The following is an 18,802-nucleotide window of genomic DNA, read 5'->3' on the forward strand; positions in this document are numbered from 1 at the left end:
TCTATCAAAGCCCTCCCACCTCAGACACTAATGAATTAACTTGATATTTATTAACAGCCTGTGACTCAGAAAAATTTCACTTCCTTTGGGATGAAAAAACACATTGTACTGAAAAGAAAAAAAAATAACCCACCCCACTGGTTCATTACCTTACTAAGACTCAGAGGTGATTCACTCCTGAACAACAATCTCTGTCTACAACTAAAAGTGCCACTTGCAACAGAATTGGGTGGCAAAGAAGGCAGGCCTTTGCCCAGAGTTGCAGAATCCATACTGTGATTTTAGGCTGCACAACTGCAGATGCAAAAGGAAGAGAATGTTGCCGTGCAACTTCATTTAAAATGAGCAGTTCCTATGTACAACAAAATTTGCTTCATTGGCAGTTTATAATAGACATATCTGAAGATTTTCCCCCTTGAAATATATCTGTCCATGACTGTGGCTTTTATGTAAGAGGGAGATAATAGTTTTATGACAGTGGAGGAAAACTGAGTATTAATCCAACTATATTTTAACAGAAGGATTCTGTAGTTGTCTTTTTGCATTATTTTAGGATAAATAATAACAACAATAATGAAAATTCAATTAAACTTGAAATATAACCCATATTAGAAAACATTTACTGAGCATCAAGATAACAAAAATATATATTGATTGGAAGAGAATTCATAGGAGACTTGTTAATTTAAAATAGCTTCAAAATCAAACAGTGAATTGAAGAAAACCATTGAAGAATGCCTAGTTACACTGGAATACTATTTCTCCTTCCTTTCAAACATTGTTTTTCTTATACATCCCTCATTTTTTTCAGCCAGCAGCAAATTTAAAGAGTGCTCAGCAATTATTAAGCAGTGGTCCAAACCCATCAATGAACTGTTTTTGTTTCCTTGCTTGATGGTTTTGTCTTAATAACAGGCTTCTAATATTTACCATCTTGACTGCAGGCTCCATAAAGTTTGATGACATGGGGATGGTTCACCTGTTTCAAAAGGTTGAACTCCGAAAGTAGATCTCGCAGCTCACTTTGGGAAGCATTTTCTGCAGAAAGTGACCAAACACACAGTTGTGATTAGGAAAGCATTACTCAAGAGTTCTCCATGTACCATTTGAAGTACGACATCTACCATCAATCCTGGAGTTAGCAAGGGGTTGGAAAACTCTCCACAGGAGAGGAATTTCCCCATGTCTACTGTCCTGCAGTCATTCACATCAGAACCAAGTGAAAGCGATTGCTGCTGTTCTGGCTTGGTAGTAACCTGCTCTGGTCATCACTTTGCCCTGATACAAATGACTACAGGACAAGTGGTCGGGCAAGAATTGAGACCAGAGTCTGTAATGTGTTGCAGATGCCATGAAATTACTACAGACCTTTTCTAGTTTTCTAGAGAAACTTTTTAGGGTGAATTAGTGCAATCGAAGCTTCAGAAGCATAAGAAAGACAAGATTTTACATTGATCAAACCAAAAAAGGCTCTCTCAGTTAACTGACAGGATAAAGCCCTCCTCCTCCTAAATACATTTTCCAACACAGTAAAAATCCACTAATCTACTAACAGAGATCCAGATTTAGAGTTCAGAAGCTAAATGTATACTTCAGACTGACTTTACTGGGTCACATATTGCAGAGACAGTGAGAATCATGTGATAACATATGGCCTCTAGAGGCTTTCTTAGCCTTTCAAGTGTTTGGGGTTTTTTGCAAAATTCTTCAGACTGACAAGTTTCCTGTTTGGACACACTGGGGCTTGAAGGAGATCCCTAGTCATAAAGACACTGTGGGTCAGAGTCAACCCTTTTGTTACCTCACCTTAAATCTCTCTGACACACAGAACCTGCCTGGATAGTTTCTACAGTGTGACACTGGGCATTTGACAAGTATGTGAGTTGGGCATTTGACAAGTATGGGTTCATCCTTATTTAAGGCTAATAAAAACAAGTTCAGCTTCTGCTCTTTGGTAGCTTGCTGTATGTTTTCCCATAAAGGTTGTAAGCATCAAAGGATTTATTTATATATGCATTTAAAATATATGTGCAACTAGTTTGCTCTGATCAGAATAATTTTTATTCTATTGTACTATATGTTTCCATCACTACCATATGTTTGTATCTACCATATATTATCTTATAGTCTGGATCTCCACTCATAGTAGAGTCTTCTACCCCAGAGAGTACAATATCAGATGGTCTCTCAATACTGAGGAGGTCTACAAAAAAATATGTATTTATGTAAACCAAAAATTAAGAACATCAACTTAATACCTGTGAGAAAAGTCCTATTTTTCTAGTTCTGGAGTAATGTGACATGAACACACAGAACAGAACAAAATTCTCCATGCACCATGCCTGTTTATCTGCTGGAAAATCTAACTTCAAATGGAGATATCCAGCCCTGAAGCTTTAAGCCCCCCCCCTTTTTTTTTTCCACAAATTACCAATAATTTGTATTTACATATTGGTTGATGTTTTCTGCTTTAATTTTATTGTAATGAGGGCATTCATATCAGGCAGGATGTCAGATTTAATTCATATGAGAAAAGTGGGAATAATGGGGTAAAAAAAAAATTTATCCCTCTGTTCCTTTAAACATCCATCCATAGCTCCAAGACTATTTTGGCTCAGCTATTTGCTTTTTGTTCCCTGTTCCCTCCACAGGACATAATGCCAAGTTGATACAGTAGGGGAGAGTCCTACCCTGGTCTGTTTTTAACCACAGATTGTGCCCATCTACATAGCTCGGGCAGGAGCTGTCTTTTATAAAATAAGCAGGAAGCTTTCTCCATTAACATCCTGGTGCACCTACCATTGCCTTTTAAAGATCAGACATAGTCTGGTATAGTCCCTGGCTTGGAAAAATTACCTGCTCTGCATCTGTTATGGGGAAACAATGGGTGATGTTGGCCTGATCCAAAATAACTGTCCTTTATATCTCATGACAGCATTGTAAAGGGCACTGAAAGCTAATACAATGGTTCTTATACTTTGATTGTCATGTGTGAACAGTCAAGTTAAACCAATAATAACACATAAATATTTGCAGAATGACAAATGTTCTCCAGTGTGAAGCTGTAAAAGAGAATTTCAGGTGACTATTAGCAGTTTAATTTACATTACAGAGAGATTCATTAGAGCCTGAAGCATTACTCTAAATGTCAGATCAATTTATTAAAATAAGGTGCTTAAAATAAAATTTTACTCCTTCACATTGTCAATTCTGTCAATTCTTTTCTTCATAACAGTTAGGGGAAACTGAATGTTAAATTATCTGCAAGTAAAAGCAACATTTTTACCACTATGTCTTGGAATCTGAACTCAGGCACAGGTTGCTGATGAAAATGTGCTAGAAAAAGCACTGTCACTAAGTCCACAAATAAACATGAAATGAAATAATGACTATTCTACTGATAATGACATACAGGTATTACAAATAATAGTTAACTAGTCTTTACTTCTGAAAAATCTTAGTTCCTAGACTTCCTCCATGTGACCTATTCTCCACTGAACCTCTTGAATGAAGGCATGCACTTCATAATGCATTTATTTCTTAGGTAAAGTGATGGGATATGCAGCATCTTTCAAGCAGCAGTAGATGTGGTTTGAATATAACAGAAATGGTAATAAATACAACATTTTTCTCTAATGACACGCTTTTAACTTATAAGCAGCAGGAAGTGGTTGAGTTCAAGGTCTCATATCATCTTAACATTATCTAGGCATACTTTGTTTTTCCCAGTTCTAAAGTCTTAGGGAAAACTAAGACAGCAGGAGACAGCACTGGGTTATTCAAGCCAGTTTGGCAGAGCTCCTAATGATCGAAAAGCAGATCAGAAAGGATAAAACTAGATGGAATTCTCAATCAGAAAAGTGACTTATTAGGTCTGTTCTGTCTCTTCACATGATTATAACACAATTTATTTGAAAAGTTTTGGCCCAGAAAACTGGACAGAGGGGAAAAATAAATCAGAAAGTTTAACGAAGCCTCACAATATTTCCATCAATGCCAAACAAAATTAAATACATTTGCTATGTTAAGACAAGAGGCTCCTTGCACATTATGATTTAGAATTAGTTACTTGGATCAATGTGATGCTAGCTCCTAAAGTAAGAAATCTGTCAGAATATGTCAGAAATCTGTCAGAATGCTGGAAGAAATAGAGGTGGTGACACTGGTTGTTTTTAGCCAACCTTTTGCTATCATGCTGGCCCCTCTTAAAATCGATTCAGAGATTACCACAAACAGTTAGCAATTCATTTCAAATCCAGATGGGAATGTACCTTTTAACATTTTCACTGCCACAGTGGTATAGCCAGCCCTTCCCTTGAGTCGGAATGCTGTTGCCTTGACGACCTTTCCAAATTCTCCTTCTCCAAGAGTCTTGCCCAGAACTAGGTTCTTCCGAGGGACTTCCCACTTTGGATCTTCCTGCAGGAGAGAAAAGCAACTCTATGAGATGAAGCAAGGAAAAGAAGTGGCTAGCTATGCCCAAAGCATCAATGCTCAGTAGAAGACCATTCCTCAGGAATAAGAACACTTCAGTGTATAGTTTTGTTTGCTCTTTTTATCAGTATCAGTGTATTCCTATAAAACCTTATGAATATGTAGGTATTTTGCAAGTGTTTTTTCCATTACCTTGAAAATACCTCCTTTAAAACAGGCTGTACATCTAGTCTATGGATAATGGATTGTATTTGCAGGTCTGGGAAATAGGGTACAAATGAAAAATGAAGTGATACAGATTAAATGCTTGCTTTCAGAATAACTGAATATATGACCTTTGTGAAGAAGTAAGTTAGTTTTACTCACAGAATAAGGCTTTCCCTTAAGAATTCATCAGAAAAAAAACAATTATCCTCTCTTATGAAACTAACACTATTAAACCTTAAGGTTGCAAAATGATGACAGATACAGAAATCAAACAAGCAATTAAAGCAGAGCACAAGGTCTGTGAAGACCTCAATATTTCACATTCAAACAGACGTAATGTTGCCACATATGTCACATAAAGTGTCAGTGTTTCTCTACTATGTTGGTTCATGAAAATGTACCATCTGGCAGGCACCCTGGGTAGTACGGGATTCAATGAAGAAAAAAATAGGTTAAAGGTACGATAGCATGACTGGGCAAAAATCCTTAAATGTGGGTAAAACTCCTACACCAACTGACATCCACAATCTGTGTGTCAAAAATCAGAAAGAGATCTCAGCAAGGTTTTTTTTATGTTTTAAACTTAGCCTTGTTGTAGTATTATGGCTTATCACAGAGTACAAAGCTGCTATTATCAGTATTTAACTGGACAATGTTAAAAGTAAAACCACACTACTATCAAATGCAGTTACATTAGGAAAAAACATGAGCTTAAATTAGATGTGAAGTGTTACAATATGTTAAAGCATAACAGAAGAGGAAGAAGATATTGGCCTTATAAATTATAATGTTTATCCAAATACTCATTAAGTATCTCCAGTTCCCAGCTTGTACGTGTGAATTCCAATGTCATTATTTGAGCTGGGTATTTCTATAACATTTTCTGCATGGATAAACAAGACTGACATCAAAAAACAGCATGCAAAATGACATCAGGCTTACTGGTATTTTAAAGGTGTCTACGGACACCTGGTTCTCCACGGAATCTAGAGAAGGCCGTCGGACATTACTGGAGGAGTAACTGATGGGGTAGGATTGGGTTGGGCGCCGGAATGTCATTTCTGCAGAGGCAATAGGTGGCTTCGGAGAATTCTTGTGGTAACGATGGATGAAATAGGAAGAAAGCAGCACAGAAATGATGAAGGACAGCAGCACTGCCCCTGCTATCACAGTCTTGCACACTTCATCACATAGTTGCTCTGTGGACAAAGAAGAGCTTCTTAGAACGTTGCTTGTGGTCTCCTACTTCTGATTTAGGAGGGCATATAACACACACAGGTGTGGCAGAAATAGAGCTCAAAATAATTTAATAACCTAAGGAAAACCTTAATAGCTATTTCTCAAAGAAATTTGAGAAGTTGCAAATATGCCCATTGCACTACTATTTCTTTTTATTTTGGACACCAGCAAGGAATTGTTTGCCTAACTGCCTGTGCTGATGTAGGGACAGCCAGCTTGATATTCCTCATCTTCATAGATACTGGCTATCTCTGACACTCTTCTTTAACACCCAGGCTGATATCTTCTGATATCAGATACCACTTATCTCTCTGGATACCTATGACTGAATTTTGCTCAGTCATAGGTAGAGTTTATGGTAGAGTCTTTTAAGCCATCAAATAAACTCTTCTTCAAATACAAAAATAATTAATTATTTCAACTGTTACATAATACAGAATATTTCTCTTCATCTTTTGGATTATAAGGTGACATAGGATATTTCTGCTTTGTATTTTACAAAGTAATTGTTTCTGAAAACATTGCCTCATGCTGCATCTGCTGCTAAAGAAACATGCAGGCTTTTTCTTCCCCATTTACTACTTCCCTTTCTGCAGAAGCACTTTTAGTGTCTTACTTTAGAAACTTTCTTTAAGTCTGTGTGCCCCCAGACAGCATCCCTAGGGGGTCACTTCCCAAAGAAACTGTGAGATCCAAAATAATGTCCTGTGCACTATTGTATCTGCAGTCAGGATTAACTGACTTCAGATACATAATTAGCTACACCTGCATGCTGTACCTCAGCAATAAGTGGAAACAGCACACTACCTTTCTAGAATGGAAAAAAAAAAAAGATTAAACAAAAAGAAATAAGAAGGAAGAAGCTTTACGTTTCCCTTTTTTCTTATGTCTATTTTAATTTTTCTCTTTCTATATAAATTCTAAATAATTTGGTTTTAGAGTTGCAAAATATTTCATGTTATGTTTATTATTAGCCATAATAAATACAATTTAAAAATTCCATTATCTGTTTCAATCTGTTTCAAACAACTGCACAAAGCTTTTCTATTTAAACAAAGGTCAATGAAAAAAGGAATCCACTCCTCCTCTTAATACCATGGGTGCTGGCTATCTCTGACATTTTGAAGTCGAGATTTTCAGAAATTATTAGGAAGCCGGAATTACTTAAAAGTAATAGAAGTCATTATTTTAATGCTCCTAGGGGCCTCTGCAAATATCAGGTGAGTCTCACTGAAATGCAAATGCTGCTGGAAATCAAAGGACTACTGACTTGTTTGTCATGTGGTAATGAACAAAAAAGAATCTTTAGCCAAGGCTATAAATAAGCACTCTGGAATTTTTCAGGCTCCACAGTAGATGTCAAGGTGACAGTTCTTAACTAGTTGTACATTAGCAGTCTCTGACCAAAGATATTGCTTATTAGCAAGCCCACAAGTGTAGATCATTGTACATATACACATGGTAGATACAAACAGAGAAAAAGATTACTATGACAACAGCAGATAATGTTTAGACTTACCTTTGATATCATCTTTCTCACAATAACAGTTCTGTCTTGGGAAGCAGTAACAAATTCCATGTCCTGACTTAATTCCAAGATTTCCAATACCCTTCCCATGGCCACCAATAATGTTTCCACCTAATCAAATACAGACAAAAGCTAAGATTCTTACATGTAGCTGAAGGGGAATAAAAGGCTCAGAGTTTGCCATGGGTTTATCCCAGTATCTGGAATTTGACAGGGCAGCACAATGCAGCAGTAATGACAGGGACTCCTGAGGGGAGACTAAATTCTGAAATTTCTGAGATTCTGAAACAGGGGGACTTGGACTGTTTAAACATTAGTCCTCATTAGCAGTTATTGAGTTCCATTCCTGGTTCTGATGCCAATTTCCTCTTACCTTGGAAAAGTCAGCATAATATTCTAGGTATCATTTGTTCCATTGTCAAATGGAGATAATGATACTTAACCACCTCTGTAAAATGCCACCAGACAGTGTAGTGAAAACACTAAGAGTAAGGGCCAAGTCTAAGTGATTAAAAAATGGATCTTTCGTTATCTAAAAATGCATTGTTTAATATTAGGAAAAAGCACAGAAACTCATACTCTTGATTTCAAACAGGAGTTTTTCATGTAGAGTAACAGCAACTCTTCCAAGTAACTAAATTTTTTCTGTATATATTATAAAAATGACCATTACTTATGACATTTTCCATCTATAAACTTCCTTTAATCACCAACACCATTGTATAGACAGAAACCAGTTAAATTCTGAAGCTTATCTGATTTTCAGAAAAATCGCCTAAACCATGAAGGTATTCAAAAGATTAAAAAGTTGTTTTTTCAATATAGTCTTCTTTTTATTTCAGGTCATTGTCCTCCATCCCATCTAATGCAGTAGTAGAGCAAATATTTCTTTTCCATTTCTTGGGACTTGTAAAATGAACAGAGAAGGACAATATTTTTTCCAACATGAAGGTAAACATCCTTTTTTAGGAGAGTATTTAAGCAAAATAGATTTTGACCGTCCTTCTAAAGAGGCCACACCTACTAAACTGCCTGCAACTCAGCTGGTTAATTTTGGAAGAGACTCTGCTGAGTCACTGCTCTCTGAGCTGACACTTAAAGAAGATTCAGTGTTCCCAAAAAGTCTTGATTATGCTCCCTGCCGCTCCCTAGCCAACTTTCTCTGTCGTGACAAGGTGATGAAATAAAGTTTTCCTCAGCCTCAGAAAATGTTATGTATTTATGTTTATTTGCTCATGTTTGAGGACCTGGAAGAAGGGGGAAGCAGGGAATGAGCCAGTCCTACTTAAGCTGTTCTTGAGCAAAGGATTTGAAGACAAAGGGGTTTTACACAGCAGGGAAAGGAGCACATTGTCACTGCAGGTGTACATTAGAAACATGGAACTTCCTATACACACTCCAGAGACCAAAAAGCTTAATTTTCACCAAAGCATTGCTGATAGGGAAATTCCAGGAATTGTCACTATTGTTTTGGATTGTGTGATGTTTCACATACTCCTGTTTAAAATCATCAGTTGTCCTGTAGTGGTAAATAGCTTTCCCTGCTTCAAAGTCATTTGGAAAAAGAGTAAAACATGGCCCTATTCCACAGTATGTAGAAACTGCAGAAGTTCAGAACGTAAAAATACTAGTTGTTGGACAAAACCAAAGAGGATGTACGACTACTGCTAAAAACAAGAAAGCAGCAAGGTATATAGGTCTGAGCACTATATTTTTCCATCATCAGAAAGCCAAAGTGCAGAGGAACCTACAAAGATAATTAATTTACAACTGTTTAGCCAGATTCACTCACTGCAACCACCTCTGAAGCAGTTACTTACTACAAGAAAGTCTCTTGCTCAGAATGCAATTAGGTTGCCCCTATTTGATAGGCACAGCCATGATACAGTTTCAGCTGAGTGCCCTTGAATGTAATATTCATAGTGTTCGTGTGAGAAAGCACTTTTGGAACTCAAGTACATGGCCATCAAAACGACAAATGAATTACAAAAATAAGTCACAACTGTCTGTACTTAAAGAACATCCTTGATCTCAATGCATCTGGGCCTTTCTATTTATTGCTTGCCATTCCCAAAGAAATGTCCCCTGCCAGCAAAAGCTGATAAAATGGTACTCCTGCACCTCTGAGCTCCCAGAACACACTTATTTCTCTGTATGTAAGTACACTGCTTTTGGGCACCAACCCAGGTTCTGAATTGTGTCAAGTCATGTATACAATTATTCAACTCTGGCATTAAAGGGCATGCATAACATCTTGAAAACTTGTCTTACTTGCTTGCTTATTATCAAGTAAGACAATATTTCTTTCAGGCTTCTGTTGAGCAAAACATTTGATGCTGCATATGTTGCACATTATGTGTTTTAGCATTGTAGCCTCTGGCACAAATATTTCCACTTTTAGAATTAAAACTGATTGCGGTTATTACCATTAAAGAATTCTTTTCAGATGATTAGAGAAGTTACTCCATTTCCTTCAAGCATTTCTGGCACTTTAAGGATTGTTTTTATGCACTCTAATGAAATAATTATCTTTGCAATAACACTAATTTACAATACACAATCCCATTCTTGCATGTTAGAAATACAAAGAAGTCTCTTTAGTAATTCATTTTATGGAAGAACATTAAGTCCTAGCCTGTAAGAAGATGCTAGTTCCTCTAAGACTCTGTTTTAAAAACGAAACTTGGAGTATACGATGTCAGAGTCAGAAGTAATAGTCAAAAAATATCTATGTCTTTATTCCTGAATTAGATAGTGATGGATAAAAACATCAACTTAAAAATTATCATCTCACAGAAGATGGAAATTGGTCAAGAGCATTACGCTGTTTTTCTACCCTTTGTCTACCCTTATGATCCTTTGTAAACAAATTTGTTTCAGATTGAAATTTGTTTCTTCTTATTTAGCTGGGAGTTCAAATAGACACGGTTCCTACCATACTGTGCTTAAGTTAGGAAGTAGGGCATTAATGTGCCTAAGTTAGGAAGTAGGGCATTAATGTGTCTAAAACCTCTTCCAGCAAGTGCCTCCACTGGAAAACACTACCTGTGATTTAACAGGGAGCAGAATGAGAATTACGGAAAAAAACCCTTATCCTTCCATCACTGTCAACAAATAGGTGTTACCTGCCTGGTTTAAAAAAGGACAAGATTAATCCCCATAACATTAACTCTCTTGTATAATTCAAATGCAGAGATGCTGAGCTTGTGAAAGTATCTGGGATCAGGAAAGAGAAATTTGAGAAGAGATCAGTAGTGACACAGATAAGCCCATCCTAAACATTTCCATACTTGTGCAGTCCTGGGGGCATACAGCTGGATCTTTGCTTTCCACCACATCACAGATGCCATCTGGACAAGTCTTGATGCTCGGGGTGCACGTGGAATAGTTTGTGGTGATCCCTGTCAACACACAAACAGACAGCTGCAAAAATACCACAAGGCTTGGAAGGAAAGTTTATTGCACCTTCTCACTCCACACTGACACTCTAACGCACAGGTTTTAAAATAAACATCTATAAATATAAGTATCTGCTAAAGTTACAAGCAAGACAACAGCTAAAAGCAATTGTAAGAAGTACTTTTTGCTACCTGTTCTGCTTTTGCTATTTTTTCAGCCCTTTGGTCATGCCACTTGCAGTTTGCTTTAGCAAACAGAAGAAAAAGAGCTAGTTGATTAATTTGAGACTGAAGATCAGCTTTCACAACTGAGGATGTCTCTACACAATTTTACATGCAAATATGAGGGTTACAAGTGGTGGTAGAGAATTTGTGATACTTATGCACTTTGAAGGGATAAAGCATCAACGCAGAAGCATTGTTCTGGAAGAGTCAGGAGTGCTGACACCTGCCAGATGTGTGCTACACACCACAGAAAACTGAGACACTGCTTCTGTGCTCACCAACTCTCTGCTGGGGTGTACCTGCTCAGAGGCACAGCGTTATGTTCCAAACTCAATTCACAGTCACAAAGGCCATCTTGCCATAGGTCACCTGTTCCAGTTACACTGCTGCAACCTCAATTCACTACCTGGTGATTTACATTTCATGTTCAATAGGGTCAAGATCAAGGATGACCATTCCAACTCAATCACATTTTCCTTCCTAGTGTGTGTTTCATATGGGCATTAACCTTTTTAGCTCCAGCTTCTGCATAGTTTACTATAACATGTATAAATCAGTTTATATCTACAGAAGTAAAATGCACTATTACAACTAAACAGAAGTTTGATTTCACACAACCTAAATGTACCTTTTCCACTGCCTTGTCTCCACTGGCATTTTCCTGTTAGTACTCCCAGGCCACCACACTCTTCACATTCAGCATGGTGCTTACTTATAGCACAAGAGTCAGGGCAGTCCTCTTCTTTTTTTAAAACTGTTGGGAAAAATGTTTACTGTAAGTTCAGGACAAAGGAGATGAACACACAAGCAAGTCAGTTCAAATTAGGAAAACTCTGGTTTTGGGGATAGATAGGAAGGAAAGAAATATGAAGAAAGCAGTGAAAGACTGAACACTGACTGACCCAACTATGAGTAAAGTTAGATAACCATTAAAGAAAAGTCCAGGTGTTTCTTTTCTATGAAATAAAAGATAAGCAGCAAGATCATAATGACATGGTTATCTCTGCTTGACAGCACTCTGTCACTGCCTAGAACTGTAGACACGTACTAACATACCAATAACAGAAAAATGGAGACCACAAGTACTTACAGCTTCATACAGAACTTTTAATTAAGAGAAAATACTTAGTTCTTGGGCTAACACGGTAGTAGCCCAAAGAGCATCAGCTGCAAATGTATGTTTTCAGACAATACAAGGCTTTTGCAAAAACACAGGTCCACTGCAATCTTTTGTTTCTTTTTCTTCAACCCATTTGCTCTTGCCATAGGAGTTCTGACACGATAGAAGGGACAGGAGGTGATTAACAGGTAGAATTGTAAGGTTTTGCATAAAATGCAATATACTTTGCAGAGAAATTAGTATGTTTCCAGTGAAATGCTCTTCTGCTGTGGCTGCTATAGAATACTTCTAACTTCCTTCCCCTTAAGGGTGGGTCATAACACTGCCCTTATGAACTTTTCAGTCAAGTGATGTCAGTGCAATTGCTACAAAAATGTTAAAAAACTTTTTAAAAATAAAAAAAAAAAGAAAAGAAAACATTGGAGAGAGAAGGGGGGAGAAAAATTATTTATATATTTTTATATCTATATAATAAATATACTTAGGCCAGAGATTTCTTGTTTCATACAGACAGATACACATCTGTACACTCTTTTTTCTTCCATGGGAATATGTGAAATACAAAATAAAGGTCACACAGACACACACACTAAAGATTCTTCTAAGTCAAATGTCATCATGAGCATTATGAATTGCATGTGATACACTGCACGAGTTCTGTGCATTACTTCTTCAAACAAATATCTGCTACAGGAAGGTCTGACTCAAAACTCAAAACACAGACTTTGTGATCTTGTGGTCTTGTAGCTCAGATTCATTTTCATTGTTAATGCCATCAGCTATAGATCACCCTACTCCAGTTACTGGCATCACAAATACCAGTGACACAGTAACAGTAAGTGAAGAGTTCTGACTGGGGTACTTACGAGTTCCTTCCACTACAACAGTGAGGAGGGTCCTGGCGTGTTTCCTGCTCTGCTTGTCTGTAGCTTGAACAGTGTACTGTATTTCCTTGCATTCGGGTTTGCGCAGCGCAGAGGAATCGTTCACATAAAGGCTTCCATATTTGTCTTCTCGGCCTTGAAGGATGCCCACAGGATAGCAGCTTGCATTGGGGGACAGCAACTTGTAGGTGATGTTTACACCACGGAATTTCATACAGTTTTCAATGCAGATTTTTCCTATCTGGGCTCAAACACCAACAAAGAAATCACAAACAACAGAAACAAAACTATACATAAAAAATGTTAAGTGCTTCCCAAAAACATCTGGAATAAAATGAAGGATACTTCATTTTATATATGAAGGATACTACTTGCAGAATTCAGCATTTATTTTGGGTTTATAGATTTTATATTTTACTACAAATGCTTTAAATGAGATTTATTCTCAGTAAAAATGAGAGGTCAAGCATTACCATTGTCTTCAGGCTAGCAGTGGAAATGCAAAAAGCCTTGACCCAGAGAATCAGTAGTATTTGGTGCCTATTGCTGATGATCAGCAGTGTTCAGCAAGAACAAGACCCTTGGGAAAGTCTGAGTTCGGTCTCGGTCCCTGTTCTGTCCCAGGCTGACTAGTGAAAAAAACTATGGTTTTCCTCAAGGAAGCAAAGAGCTCAGCATGAACAAAGTTAAGGTTCTTTTCAAATAACATAAAAATTGCTATTACTTCATGTTTATAATATTACAGTCAAAAAGTTTCTGTCCAGAAGAGTTCTCTGAAAGCCTTAAAAGGAATAAGAACCTCATTGTTTCCCATTCGCAATTTTAAAACATTTTATTCTAAAAATTAAAATATGTTGGTTTGCCATATTTGAACTTCTGCCTGCCAGAATATCTAGGCTAGAACACTCCTCAGTCTGAAACACATCATCTAAGAAGCAGAGGAATGTAAAGCCCCATGTCCTGTCCAGCTCTCACAGGAACTGATCCAAAATTCACTTTGGTTTTTCCATTTACAAGAGTGGGATTCGGATCAGGCCCAGAGGCATTGGCTTCCTTTGCAGGGAAAACCACAATGTGAAGGGTGGGGTGTTATTGAAGGGAACTTGGTGATGGATTATTTTCAAACGCTGCAGTTCAGAAATGTTTTCAAGTAACACCACTGCTGGTAAAAGCATATCTGTACATCTTGGTTTCAGCATTCTTATTTAAAAATGTAACAGAAAAAAAAGGTTTTTTGTACTAAGACCTCTTCCCATGAACTTGGACTATTTAAAGTCAGAGGGGAAGCCTTTGAAGTTCTATAAGCATATTTTGTCATAAGATAGTCCCACTTTATCTAAATTATTCCCACTCACATCACTGATGGTTCATTTGGCACCATTTTTGTTGGGTTTTTTTTGGTGCCAGGATAACATAGAAAGACTATTAAAGCAATCAGAAGCTAGGCCATTTCTTTCTGGCTCTCTCCTCTCCATAGCATGCTGGGACTGGCAGGAAGAAAAAGAGGACAAGATTTCCACTGTTTATAAACTCTGTCTAGACACAAGGTCTAGACATGTCCCTTGCAGAACCAGTCATCTCAGCCTTGGTGCTGCATTGCAACTGGTAGAGGTTTGCAGCTGCTGAGATGGTGTTCCCTTGAGGCAGTAGGAGAACACAATGATGTTCCATGGCATTGACCTTTATACAGACTACACTGAATTGCCCTTTCTGCCTATTCTGTCATAACTTCTGTTTCCAGGAACTGCTGATTCTGACCAACAGAAATTTCCTTCAATGGGGATGGACAAGATCCCATAACTTCAGGGTCCCTGAAGAGCAGATTATCCTTAGAACGGTGCATTGGCCAGTTTTGCTTTCTCTGTAAAATTTGAGGAGAAGCTAAAAAGACCCCCTCCAGAAATTTCTGCAAGAAAGATAAAGATAGGCTTTCTCTTTTTGCCTGATTCTACTAAGGAAAGCCCAACCTTGTAACTTTGCTCTGCTCCACAAATTCTGGAGTCAGCTCAGTTCTCAGCAAATCACAGTCCTAGAGGAAAAAGGTGGAAGCAGCCAGTTCCCCTTTCTCAAGAGGGTGAAAAACCAGGTAATCAGGATTAACATCAACTCATAGGAGAGGAACCTTCAAAGGTGCATTTTGCAAGACTCAATAGTTGACATAGAAATACCATTATCAGAAATAGGAACAAAAAAATCCATCTCTTGAGCTCCAGAGTTTATTGAAGTCTGGATAATGATAATGTTCCTCTTCACTGAATTCTGGGGACATTTGGACATATAACCTCTCTAAAAATCTCAGCCAATGTTATTCATCATTTGTCTCAGTAAATGTCAATAGATCTTTAAGTCCTTTGATAAGTTAAATGCCACTGGGCAAGCCTGTACCATCAGGCCATGCTCCTGTTATTCAATTCATTTAGCTGCTCAAATAGACAAATGGCATCAGCCCAGCAGTTAATAATTTCTTCACGCTCCTGTGTTTTCCTTAGGGCAAGAGACAGTTCAGCCTTCATATTGATTTGGCCCAGTACTTTTCCTGACTGCTCTGGCCTATCCCGGCTAATTATGCAGCCAGCTTTAATAATGTGAAGTGCTGGGGACTAAGCTGCTTACATTGACTTGTGCTCCAAGCTGAGCATACCAAATTCAAACCCAGTCTCAGAAGTAAGTGGATGACACTTCAACTGAGATGACACTGACTGAGAACACCACCTCCAGAGCCAGAATGAGTTTTACACTTCTCTGCTCAAGAATCAGAACAAAATCTCTTTGTGAATTTGTGTTTAGACAGCACAAAGAAAAAGATCTCTTCCCAAAGACTTGGAGGAGTTCTTGCCAGGAACAGTTTTCCCTACTACTACTGCCACCCAGTGAAACTGCATAGTTGGTGGGAAGCACCACTGTTTTCAGAAATCCTAAAATTCCTTTTCAGATGTTTGACTCTCATGACGACATGCAAAACCAGCAGCTTTAAAAGTCAACTTTTTGTGTTTTTTTTTTTTTTGTTTTGCACTCTGGAACTAAAAAAATGCATACTCCCAGATTTTAAAACTAATGTGTTCAAGCAATCTAGGGCATGCATAGATAAACATGATTGACCAAATTTAATGTGGAGCTCATTCATTCATAATATTATTGTATGCATACACCTATATATAAAAACACACTCAGAAAAAAACCTGATTAATTAATCTAAATTCATACTTACCTAACAGGTAAGTTTCCACACTTTTTACAAAGTTGTCATGTTGTGACAAAGATACAGTTGGGGCACATTTCTAGATCATAAGAGCTTAGACTATGAGTATCTTACACACCTGTGCTATTACTTCTTTTAGGGGGAAATCCACCAGTTTCACCCTATCCCCAGGCAACAGGGGAGAATAAAGCTTTCACAATCTGGTGCTACAAAAACCTCAAATGTAACATCAAAAATAATTTGATCTGCACAAAAGGAACAGAATAGCCTCTGAAGTTTCTTACGGATTGCGAATTGAAAAGTTGCAGCCACAAGGCATCACAAAATGTCATAAAGGAGTAGCTTTTCATAGGGAGACTGCTATGTGAGCACTCTCAGTATCTTTCTCTGACTTAGGATATTCAGTGCAGACTATGGACAAAATGTCCCTTGCCAGAGCAGTAGCATTTTTATTGCTCACGTACAGCCTGTTCTGTACTCTGAAGAGCTATCAAGCCACAGTGTATTTCATCAGATTAAATAAAAGAACATGCAATATATCTAATTTCCCTTTTTCTTTCTTTTTACAATTAGCCAGAGGCTTAAAGATTAATAAAACTTAATTCGTCCTTAAGAGTCTTCTAATGAATTGGTTTTCTCTGTAATTGGGATGATCATATTTTAATCTCAGTCCTCCTCTCTGCTGCAATAGTTACAAGGTATGCTTTCCAGCAGCTCTCCCAAAAAGGCTCATCACTGATGTTTTTAATATTCACTTTCATAACATGAAGTATATTGAACTAGTTCCTTATTAATGTACATGTTCCATAGAAGTTACATTGTAATTTTCACCTGATTAACGTCAACGTGTTAGAAAGTGTTTCTGGGAAGCATTATTAATGGCCAATGGTGGTGATTAAGCTAAAATGGGGATTAAGTTAGGATACACATTAATTACTAACTAGCCATTATCTTAAGAAAAGCCATTAATATACTGGAATATGTAGAGCTGGAACTCCAACAGCTGGGCAAATTTATTTTTTTGCCCTTGATATTGTTCCAGTTATTCAAGCCTAAGCCACTCATGGTTGTAAGTCCTCCTGTCCATAACACACATTATTTTTCCCTATTAGTACTTCCATGTGTGGGTCCTTCTCTATTATTATGTGATGAGAGAGCTACTGCCCAGTCTACCTGCTACCCACTGCATCCAGCACCAATCATATTGGTATCACATTTTTCACTGATTCTACTTAAAACAGTTAAAACCAACAAACGGTTTAAGGCACCTCATCCCAGTGATCCATCCACCAAGCTCTATCAGAAAGTGAATGTATCATTTACACAGTTCTTACCTGTGCAAAGCGTTCAGCATTTCTGTTCACTGTGAACTGGTAAGTCATGTTTGAAAACTGAATGCTGACAGGGAGGATGGAGACATTGAAATGAAGCATCACTGATCTTTCTGGGCCATGAAATTCCGTGTCATTCACCAAAACATCCAGCTGGAAGTAACGATGCTCTGTGACTGAAATGCTTTTATTCAGTACCAGTTCTGCACAGGAAGAAGATTAGTCTATTACCAGTCCACATTATCTTTAAGTGTATATTTTGATACAGTAACCCCAACAAAAATAGACATAACAAAATTAAGTATACATATCAAAATTCCCTAACAGGAAACAGAAGGCAATTTAAATATGAAATATGTTCTTATGGAGTTATGTCTGTGCAATTCAAGATGTTTGGGAGGCCCTCTTCCCTTCTTACCTACCATGCTGAGAATCCTACAATTAAAACCTCTTACTTATCAGTTTACAAAACACACTCCTGTATACTCCCTATCTCAGAGATGCACAAACTCCATTTTTTCAGTACATATTTAAAACTCAGTCTTTCCAAACTTGAAATTTCTCATCTTTCATTGGCTCAATATTTACAAAATGCTTACAATAGCTCACTGGTCAACCACTAACAAGCAACTTCTCCTTTATTTGAAGAAAGAGACCTTACTGTACTCATGTCGAGTTCCCCTCACTTGGCTGCCATTTGGGCTGAAGTGGATTTCATCAAAGATGTGCTCTACACGAAATGTTTCACTTATCCAAGGATCATCAGTGACAATGGTTCCTGGGTATTTCTTTCTGCTGCTTTCAAGGGGATAAATGGGTGTGGTGTCTGCATCGTACACAGTCAGCGTCGCAAGAACAGTTCCCTAGAAGGAAAAGATAAATGGCATTGCTGAATGGCATGTGTTTTAGAGATTGAAATATTGGTCAAAGGTTTTAACCTTACAACTTTCGCTGAAACCCACTTTAATTCAAATTAATTTTAAGATTCAGGTTATCACTATTTCAGACCTATTTGGATCTGAGTTAGAAGCTCAAAAGAGGATGACAGCGGAAAAGAACTTGCTATATAATCATTTGAGCCTGAGTCTAAATACAGTGCTAAACTGCTGAGGTAGGAAATGAGCACACATGCACAGCTCTTGATTTTTTTCTTTTCTTAAAATCAGTTATTCTACAACGCTACCTAAAAAAAGCAGGTAAGTAATATCAGCACTTACAAGACACGAAATACATTCAG

General features: G+C 37.6%; 1 protein-coding gene across 3 annotated transcripts in view; it reads right to left on the minus strand.

Moving 5' to 3' along the window:
• The window catches only part of RET (ret proto-oncogene), a 78,674-nt gene that overhangs the window by 13,367 nt on the left and 46,505 nt on the right, over nt 1–18,802 (minus strand). For all 3 annotated transcript variants that reach the window (XM_027649589.1, XM_027649588.1, XM_027649590.1), the window contains exons 5-13: nt 18,227–18,428; nt 17,569–17,768; nt 13,018–13,276; nt 11,660–11,785; nt 10,699–10,809; nt 7,400–7,519; nt 5,584–5,840; nt 4,272–4,419; nt 931–1,038 (exon numbers count right to left, since the gene is read on the minus strand). In XM_027649589.1, coding sequence (XP_027505390.1) covers nt 931–1,038; nt 4,272–4,419; nt 5,584–5,840; nt 7,400–7,519; nt 10,699–10,809; nt 11,660–11,785; nt 13,018–13,276; nt 17,569–17,768; nt 18,227–18,428 — 1,531 coding nt within the window. The remainder of the gene's footprint in view (nt 1–930; nt 1,039–4,271; nt 4,420–5,583; nt 5,841–7,399; nt 7,520–10,698; nt 10,810–11,659; nt 11,786–13,017; nt 13,277–17,568; nt 17,769–18,226; nt 18,429–18,802) is intronic.

The sequence above is a fragment of the Corapipo altera genome, unplaced genomic scaffold (assembly GCF_003945725.1).
Source record: "Corapipo altera isolate COAL_440 unplaced genomic scaffold, ASM394572v1 53, whole genome shotgun sequence".
Taxonomy (NCBI): domain Eukaryota; kingdom Metazoa; phylum Chordata; class Aves; order Passeriformes; family Pipridae; genus Corapipo; species Corapipo altera.